Source organism: Phaseolus vulgaris, chromosome 1 (genome assembly GCF_000499845.2).
Source record: "Phaseolus vulgaris cultivar G19833 chromosome 1, P. vulgaris v2.0, whole genome shotgun sequence".
NCBI lineage: Eukaryota > Viridiplantae > Streptophyta > Magnoliopsida > Fabales > Fabaceae > Phaseolus > Phaseolus vulgaris.
Window position 1 is genome coordinate 39,210,288 of NC_023759.2, and position 10,517 is coordinate 39,220,804.

General features: G+C 36.0%; 1 protein-coding gene across 1 annotated transcript; it reads right to left on the minus strand.

Annotated features, from left to right (window-relative positions):
* Positions 1 to 316: 316 nt before the first annotated feature.
* LOC137814165 (pterocarpan synthase 1-like) lies at positions 317 to 1,480 on the minus strand. The gene has a single exon (XM_068616756.1). It carries the CDS (start codon positions 1,379 to 1,381, stop codon positions 728 to 730), a length of 654 nt encoding a protein of 217 aa, XP_068472857.1. The 5' UTR covers positions 1,382 to 1,480; the 3' UTR covers positions 317 to 727.
* Positions 1,481 to 10,517: the final 9,037 nt, after the last annotated feature.

Genomic DNA, 10,517 nt, shown 5'->3' on the forward strand with positions numbered 1-10,517 from the left:
GGATCTATTGTGTCATTTATTATTGGATCACTTATAAATATCCAGTCTCACCATATGAATCGATAGTTTCGACATAAATGATGTGTGTTAAAGTCCTATATTGTTGGAAGTAGGATCAATTTATTGAATAAGTAATTTTATAAAATTAAATTATATTTAAAGTATAATTTTTTCAAAAATTCAATTGATAAAAAAGTTTATTTGTGCTTGTGAAGCAAATGAATCTTACAATAACCCATCATATTCATAAAATTCTCACAATATTCATAAAGACCATAAAAAAATATAAATAAAAAGACAATAAAGAAGTACATCATTGTGGTGGATTTCTCAACTTCATTATCTCTTATTTATTACATAATTGACATAACCAACAGTAAACATTCCGAAGAGAAATTATATGAGTGCCACATTATTTAGCTCCAACAACATCTTGTACTACAACAAAAGCTTAACTTTTCTGTACTATCAGATTTATTAACTATACCTGATTCATAGTTGCATAGTTTTAAAAGGAGTAAACTAGGAACTTAGTCTTTGGATTTGTTCCCCCACCCGAACTTAATATATGTGTATAAAACTTACAAAAATATTGTATCAAATAAGTTAGACACTTCTAACTTTTAATACAAATTTTGCAAGTTTATAAACCAATTGAAACACACAACTAAAGTTTAGCAATTAAAGTAGAAGTGAGAAAGGATATAGACCATTGGATATTAAAAAGTTATATTTTGTTAAGAATAGGATCACTCATGAAGTGGAGTCCCTCATTAAAATGGTGATGAGAAGAAGAGGTGGTAGAGGGATAATGGTAAACGTAGATATTGTATTCCACAGTGGCATCACCTTTGTGGTAATCAACCTTGACACTGCGAGCTAGAACAAAGCCACGAGCGAAGCGGAAAGCACCTGTGCCACCAATAATTGGCATCTCCCTCACTGGATTAATGATCTCATTCCTCCCTAACACACACAAAGTGCTACCATTGAACTCTCCTTCAAAGAATGTCAAGGTCATCCCCATTACTATCTCCAAATCCAAACCAGCCCTTTGGGTTGCAGATAGGTAAAATCCTTGAGCTTTTCCTATCCGTTTCGACTCAACATCAGGTCCAATCGTCAATGGGTCCTCGATCACCACCATGGACCCAAATGGAAGGGGAGAGTTGGACATAACCTTAGGAGGGTCGATTATGATGAGAGAGGGTTTCTCGTTTGTAATAAGTTCATGAAAGTAGAAGCGAAGGTGTGTGAGTTTCTCACGAGAACGTAGCTGATCAGGAGAGATATTTTGGTAGAATGTGGCAGAAACCAGCGAAGTGAAAAGAAAAGTAACAAAGAAAATGGATAAGCACGTTTGAAACTTAGCCATAGCCATGAGAGTTGAAAGATAATAATTGTCTAATGATATTAGTATGGTGATTCTACAAGATGAGTAGAGAGGACTATTTATAACAAATGAGGTGCCTAGTTTGGTTGGTGTAAACCTTAGGTAGAGCAATATGCTAAATAAATAACTAGTTATTATTGGATGCATACAAGTGTTAGTCAAAGGAGATTGAATTTAAAATTGAATTGATTAGTTGTTATTGCAGTACCTAAACGTTCTTACCTACTACTTATTGCACTGCAGATCGAGACAATCGTCTATTTCTGAAATTCAATAGTTGTCTAATTAGTGTGTACGTAGACTGATGCTACTCAGTAGAGAACTGTTTTATTCATGAAAGAGTAGATGTGCCAAATATTTTACGTTTGGAACAACCTCGTCAATTATATAGGTATGTGCAAAATAAATAGAACGTGGTTATTTTATTAATAAATTACTCCAAGGTGGTTGAATTTAAAATTGAATTGATTAATAGTTAATCCAAGACCTCCAAGATTTCTTTATTTGCTAGCTCGATCCAGTTGCAAGTTGAAACAATCCTCAATTGTTTTTTCGATTATGTAATTGTATAATTGGTTGTTACGTACACTAATTCTATTATAGGAGAATAGACAACAATTTATAACAAGTGAGAGTTGGTAACCTCCAGTGTTTGATTTTTCTAAAAATAGTCAGTTTTGGTTGCTTATAAGACCAAATTTTTGGAAGGAAAAGGCTTAAGAGAGAAATTTCTTTTTATATTATTTGTTTTTCCTTGCCTCTTGCCTTTTTTGTCCTGTTTTTTCCATAGAGCATGTATCATGTATTATTTATCTCCATAACCATGTTAAAAGAAAATAACATAAACAATAAAATAAAAACTCATATGTCATATATGCGTAAGCAATAATTTTAATGAAATGTAATCATTATTTGTACTTTAATATTATCTGTGGAAATTAACGAACAAAATGATCAAAATAACTCATTATTCGTACATTTCATTTAATTTTAAATAATTTATACATATATTTACTATAATGTAAAAATAAAAAATAAAAGAAATAATCCTTATTGAAAAGAATAATGAGTAGAAACCTAGTGGTGTTCAATCAAGGAGTAGCTGATGCGAAAGAAGTGTTTCACAATGCCCAACTCAAATCGTGGTTATGGCTGAAAAATAAGGCACAACATTTCAATTACTCTTTTGCTGAATGGATGATGAATCCTCTGGTGTGCATCACCAGCTGCAAATGAGTAAGGCAGAGGACATCAGCGAAGGTATCAGGGGAAGGGGAAGAGCTGGCTGAATGCAGTGTTGGAGCAGGCTTTCATTCGAAGGAATGAGGGTTTGGGATCACATTGACAGAGGAGGTGAAATGTTGGATGCAGGGAGAGAATACCTTGGCATAGGATCTCAAGCAATATGCTGCAGTTGTGGTTTTACTACAACCTGCAGGGTTAGTGAATCATTCTAGGCGTGAGGTGGGATGGTGTTAGAGGGTCTAATGCCTAGCTGTTTGGCACGCGTGCTTGGACGCCACTGCAGATCCAAAGACCCTAAACGGGTTGTGAAGTATGAGAGTATATGGCCTTCTTATATCAGATACACTCAATGTGTGCGTAGTCGGTGGTCGTCGAAGGTATCCAAAGGTCAACATGATCGCCGGTTGATGAAGCGGCGTTCTCTATGTCAACATGATCGCCGATCGATGAAGCGGCGTTCTCCATATGTGTGGAGTTAGACAAGGTCAACTTGATCGTCGGTCGATGAAACGGCGATCTCCATGCATGCATAGTCGGTGGTCGTCGAAGTTGGTCAACATGATCGCCGATTGATGAAGCGGCGTTGTCAACATGATCGCCGATCGATGAAGCGGCGTTCTCCATATATGTGTAGTCGGTGGTCGCCGAAGTTAGACAAGGTCAACATGATCGCCAGTCGATGAAACAGCGACTCCATGCATGTGTAGTCGGTCGTCGAAGTTATGCAAAGGTCAACATGATCTCCGGTCGATGAAACGGCGATTTCCATGCGTGTGTAGTCGGTGGTCGTCGAAGTTGGTCAACAGGATTGCCGGTTGATGAAGCAGCGTTGTCAACATGATCGCCGATCGATGAAGCGGCGTTCTCCATATATGTGTAGTCGGTGGTCGCCGAAGTTAGACAAGGTCAACATGATCACCGGTCGATGAAACAGCGATCTCTATGCATGTGTAGACGGTTGTCGTCGAAGTTATGCAAAGATCAACATGATCGCCGGTCGATGAAACGGCGATCTCCATGTGTGCGTGTGGCGTGGTGAATGTAGGTGGCCTCGGTTCTAGGTGTTTTGGTAAAGCTGAATGATGCTATGAGGCAACCTGTTGGTTATTTTTTGGGTATGGTTCTCTCACTTTAAGGTTGTTATGATTCAATCATAAAGGAGAGTTTCTTATACGAAGTCCACTTCTGGTCACTGTATATGGGTTGGGATACCCCTGAAGTATCCCTTTAATTTTATTTATTCATTGCTGATAAAAAAAAAATATTGAAAAGAATAATAAAAAATATATTTCATTTCCTAGATTGATTGATAATTTTATTGAATCAAGATGAATGCTATATACCTTTCAAAAAATATGAAACCACAGATATCTCTTCCTTTCTTGATTAATACACTAGTGCAAAATGTAAAAACAATTACTATTTTTTTAATGCGTTTTTATCGTTAGACGCAGTCTTTCAAAATACGATGAAATTTTTGTAATTAAGTTCATTTATGAATGCGACTATTTGTAGTAGCCGCATTCGTAAATCAAGCACTTTGATTTAAGAATGCGGCTACTACATATAGCCGCATTCCTAAATCAAAGCGCTTGATTTATGAATGCAGTTTTACCTATAACCGCACTTTTAAATCAAAGCATTTGATTTAAGAATACGAATATTACAAATAGTCGCATTCTTAAATAAAATTTTACCCTAACTCTGAAGCGCACCACTTACGTTTTCATATGTTCTTCCTTTTCTTTCTCTTCACGTTTGTTGTTCCTGCTCACTTGTTCCTCTTCTTTCTCTTCTTTCTCTTGTTCCGGCTATATCGTTAGACGCAGTCTTTCAAAATACGATGAAATTTTTGTAATTAAGTTCATTTATGAATGCGACTATTTGTAGTAGCCGCATTCGTAAATCAAGCACTTTGATTTAAGAATGCGGCTACTACATATAGACGCATTCCTAAATCAAAGCGCTTGATTTATGAATGCAGCTTTACCTATAACCGCACTTTTAAATCAAAGCATTTGATTTAAGAATACGAATATTACAAATAGTCGCATTCTTAAATAAAATTTTACCCTAACTCTGAAGCGCGCCACTTACGTTTTCATATTTTCTTCCTTTTCTTTCTCTTCACGTTTGTTGTTCCTGCTCACTTGTTCCTCTTCTTTCTCTTCGTGTTCATTGTTGCTTCATTGCTGTGGCATTGTATGTTTGTTCAAGTTTGTTTCTTCTTCGTCTCTTCTTTTACGAGCTTCGTTTCTCTTACTCTCTTTTTTTGCGTAAGTCGAAGTAGTATTGTTTCATTGCCTTCTCTATTCTTCAGTGTGCTTTTCTTTTCTTCGTCGCTGCTACCGCGTCCGCTGCCCTCGTTGTTGCTGGTGGTCCCGTTCCACTCTTCACCAACGTTGCCCTCACCCACAAGGTTGGTGGTGTTTTAAATTTTTTTGAATTTTTTTTAATGTTATGAATTTGTTTATTTTTTATTTATTATAATTTTTATTTTTTTAAATTTATATTATTTAGTATTTATTATAATTTGTGTTTATTATTATTTTATATTATGTTAGTTGTTAGTTTAGAATATAATTATTGTGTTGGTATTGAGTCTGAGGGTGTTCGACCCTCGATAAATGATACGTGCTGGTATTGAGTCCAAGGGTGTTCGACCCTCGGCAATCGCGTGAGATGGAAAATTTATTTGAAAACACCTAAATGACTATAACAAAATATAATGGATTGAAATTGGATTAATTTTGTTCGCATAAGCGATGAGTACAAAAGAGGAGTAGGAGAATTTATAATTTGCGCAACGTAACGCGAATAATAGTGGTCAGGATGGAGCAAAGATCAGGTGTCTGTGTGTTAACGGTTTGAATGGAAGGATACTTGGTGTTAAGATAATCAGGGAGCACCTTCTAGGTGACGGGTTTCTGCGATCTTATACAACTTGGACATGGCATGGTGAATTATTAAATTTACCACGTTTTTCCGTAACTCAAGAATATGTGGGGTCAACCATGGATGATGCAGTACATGATGATGTAGATGATGATCTATTGGAGGACATGATTCATGATGTGGGAGCTAAGTCTTTTGCAGAAGCACATGGATATGGAAGTATGTCAAGCAATGCAGAGACTCCATTTTATCCTGGATCAACTATAACTTCACACAATTGTCGGTGGTGTTAAGATTGATGAATTTGAAGGCAATAAATGGATAGACTGATAAAAGCTTCACAGAATTGCTTCAGTTGTTGAAGGATATTATTCCAGAGGGAAATACTCTACCTAATCGTAATTATGAGGCCAAAAAAATTCTTTGTCCAATGGGTATGGAGTATAAAAAGATACATGCATGTCCTAATGATTGTATATTATACAGGAAAGAGTTTGAATTGTTAAAAAAGTGTTCGAGGTGTGGGTTATCACGTTATAAGTTGAAATAAAAAGATGATGATACTAATGAAGAGATAGAAAAGCATGGACCCCTTATGAAGGTTATGTGGTATCTTCCTATCATTCCAAGGATGAAGCGTTTGTTTTCAAACCCAAACGATGCTAAGAATCTTAGATGGCATGCAGATGAAAGGAAATGTGATGGCATGTAGCGACATCCAGCTGATTCTATTCAATGGAAAAAATTTAATGATGATTTTCCAGAGTTTGGTAAAGAATCAAGAAATATCCAACTTGGTTTAGCTATAGACAGAATGAATCCGTTTGGTAATGTGTGTACAAATCAAAGTTCATGGTCTGTTTTACTAGTTATTTACAAACTTACCTCCTGGATTGTGCATGAAGCGAAAATACATGATGTTGTCTATGATGATATCCGGTCCAAAACAACCAAGGAATAACATAGATGTTTATCTAAGTCCCCTAATTGAAGATTTGAAATGAATGTGGGATCAGAGTGTTCAAGTATTTGACGGATTTGCTAATGAAACTTTCAAGCTGCATACCATCTTATTTTGCTCCATCAATGACTTTCCACCACATGGTAACTTTCCATCCGGATTTGTTTTATATGATTTTCTTTCGATGCAGATTAACTAATGTTTGTTAGTAATTTTATTACCAAAGATATGGATGACGATCAAACTCCAATCAGACTTTGATCCAGACGAGGCAGCAAAGGACCTACTAGATTGAAGTGTCTCTCATTGAAACGTGTTGTTGGTGAGACAACACGTGTTGACATTGACGTCAACATTAGAGTGGCTCTTGGTCCTAATGCAGATTCGTTTAATAGCTATCTTGGAGTTGTTTCTCGTGAGAGGCTCTCCATTTTGATTAATTCACGGGATGACGTGTCAAAGGTCGATCAGAACATGCTCTGGAGGATATTCTGGTAAGGTTTACATTATTATTGTTATCATATAATGCTTTTTAATATTCATTGATTAATTTTAATTTGCTTGTTATTTTGTAGGAAAATTTTAAAATTCCTAATGTGGAACCTGATGTGATTCCACTAGCCATGTAGAGAAAGGTTCTTGACCTTCTTAGGAATCACCTTGAGTTGGACATTATAGAGGCACTTTTCTTAGAGTTGGATCATTTGTTCTAAGACAAGAACTCACCAAAAACTAGTACCAAATCCCAAACTCATTTGGATGAACCAATTTTAGTCAAATTGAACCAAAAAAGAAGAGAAACTAAAAGGAACCGAACAGAATTGAAATTAAAAGGCAAGAACAGAACATAGGTGTTGGAAAAACAGAAAAACCGAACCAAAAAAAAACTCAAGAACACAAGACAACATGAACAATTGAAAGAGAAGAAAGGAAGGAGAAGAGAGTGCTCATGAAGATGGAAGGATGTTGGATGATCTCGCCACTATAAGTGTGGAATGCTCCTAGATAAGAGTGATGCCGCCACTTGAGGATTCCATTGATCCATCAAGATAAGACTAGAGAAGAAGGCTCAAAGCTCTCCAAAGTTCACTCAAAATTTGAGTAGAGTTTTCTTAGATTAATTCCAATCTGAATTTTACAAAGAGAGCACCTCTATTTATAGCCTAAGGTGCTGAAAATGCAAGCTAAAACAATTCAAAATTCCCCCCTAAATTCAAATGCAAGTGGCGCCTAAACCAAGACATGAGGAAGGTGTGATCCCTTCTCTCACTTTGGCACCTCCTTATTTACTCCTACACCTATCTACTAACACACCCCCCCCTAAGACTCCTAACTAAAGACTAAAAGATGCTTTAACAATAGAGGTTTCTAATGTTTCCCTCTAAGCACCTTTCTACATAATATTTATTTAATACTTGACCTTGCCCTTCATGGGATGAACTTTGGGCTTTTGGGCTTTGGCCTTCTTGGGCTTGGGCTTGGGCTTGGGCTTTATCTTTTGCAAAGATTAACAAGAAAAACTTTAAATGTAAAGGCGAATGATCTTGTTCTTCATTATAAAAAGCCACATTTAGTTGATTCTCATCAGAACCACTTCGATTAAATATTATATCCAATATCATACTTAAATTTCATCAGTTTAAGTCAAGACTGACGATGATATATATTTTTGGCAAGCTTAAAGGCGAAAACCCTGTTTTAAAGTACAAACATATTGATGAAGAGACATGACTTTTTTTTGTTCAAAGCCATGAAAATGAAGCTTGGAAGGTAAGTAAAGTTACTTAACTATTTTTTTTATATAGCATTAATAAGTTAATATTAGTCAATTCACTTTGTTTATTTCATTTATGACAGGATCATCGAAAGAAAGCTCAACAGATAGCTTTAAAGAATGTTACTCCGCACGTACTGTCTCGTTCGGGGTATCGAAAGCTTGAGCAATCACTAATGGAGGAAAAGGTGCAATCCAGATAGGGGATTGGGTCTGAGATTGATATAGGGGTCACTACTTCTCCATCACCACCTTTGCACCATGTAAAATGGAAGAAGGCCCGAATTAAAAAGTCGGGTGCACCAAGTTCTAAACAATCAGGGGTTATCATAGAAAAAATTGAAAGTTATTTTTAGCCTTTTTTAATTTATTTTAAAGCATTAATTATATTAAAAACTGATAAGATTTTGGTCTCTTGCAGGATTCCTTGAGTTCCCAAGGTAATTTTGTTCTTGAAGGTCGTCACGATATCTTGGTTGTAGCAATTGGATGACCTGAGCACTATGGTCATGTTCGTGCAACTGGACAAGAGGTTGGAATTAAACATTATTTTGGAGTTGCACCACGACACTCATCCTCCTCCCCCCAAGAGACCAAAGCTGAAATGAAGACTAAGCTACGTCAAGAATTAATGGAAAAGATTAGAAAGGAGGCTGAAAGGATGCGGCTAGAGTTGCAACAGCAGTTACTATCGCAACAAATTTGTGCTGAGCCGCCGGTTGATGTGCTTGTTAATGCCGCTCCCAAGAGCACAAAGGGGAGTTGTGCGACTCCTACAACATCAGGGGAGGATATCATTGGCTAGACGAGGCAATGTGAGGGCGACTTGCTTCCTCAGGTGGTGGCCATAGCAAAAGTCTATGAAGAGGCCAACACCTTATATAACGTTTCTCTCTCCCCTTATGTGGCGAAGGTAACAGTTGAAAAAGTACGAGTACCTGATGCTCGTATTTCACTACCTTCATATGAGGTAACAACTGTGATCGATGCATATCATACATTCGTAGCCTGGCCCAGACACCTCATTCGAATTATGCCAGAACCTCCGGTAATAATTTAATTTCATTATATTATTTTATATTTATATATTACATTTCATTTAAAACAAATGTTCTTTATTTTGTAGAAACCTTGTCGAAAACCAAGTCCAAAAAGGAAGCATGAGGTTCTGATTGACGATCCTATAGCTTCCTTAGTTGTAGTTGCTAAATAGATTGATCGAGACCCTCTAGAAGTTCCATGGGATGATACATTTTTTTAAATAAACATTGAGCTGACACTGTACATATACATGTAAGATTTGTTAGAATTTATGGTTGGGGATCAAAAGCTCAATATAAATATAATTCAATTTTTAATGATGTAAGTATCTTTACCTATATTTCAATTTACTTTATGTTAAATTAGCATTGATTATGCTTTAACTAATAACTTGTAGGTTTTTGAATGGTGTCTCTATCACTGAGTAGAAAAACAACTTGTTGATTTCTCGTTTTAATCGGTTGTTTTTCTCTCAGCTTGTTTGAAGGGTTTTTAAATTATTTGACTTTGGTTGACTTTGTTGTCAAACCAATTTAGTCGGTTGTTTCGAAAAATCAACCGAATGTTTTTGAAAATCCTTAACAGAATCCAGTTTAACTATTTCAATCAGTTTTGTTTGTTTTAAAATTGATTTGGCTTTTGCTCTAAACGTTTTTAATGACTGATTGGAGTATAAATAAGTGGTTATACGCTCCTGCTTGTTATGTATTCAAATTAACACTTTCAAAATCAATTTTTCCAAGATTGCTTAAGGCTTTGGATTTTTTGCTAAGAGTGGAATAGGACTGTTATGTATTCTTTCAATCCAATATGTGATTGTATCAGGTGTATTTTATTCCCTTCTTCCTTGATAATTGTATTTCTGTACTGGTGTTGCCAAGAAGTGTTGTGTGTTCATGAGGGGTTCAAGATCATCACTCTTGGTGTGTGTAGCTTGTAATCTAGGGTTGATTACATAGTGTATTCTCAGTGGTTTCTGAGGACTGGATGTAGCTCAGGTGTTGAGTGAACCAGTATAAACATTATGTGTTAATCTCTTTATCCTTACACTCTTTAAACTACTTTAGCTTTGTTTTTATAAAGTGTTGATAAAAACAATCGATTGTTTCGTAAAAAAAACAAGTTGATTTTCTGCATTAAGCTTAAAAACAGTTTTATATTTGGCTGGACAGATATTTCATTGATTAATTCTTCATAGCCTTTCACTT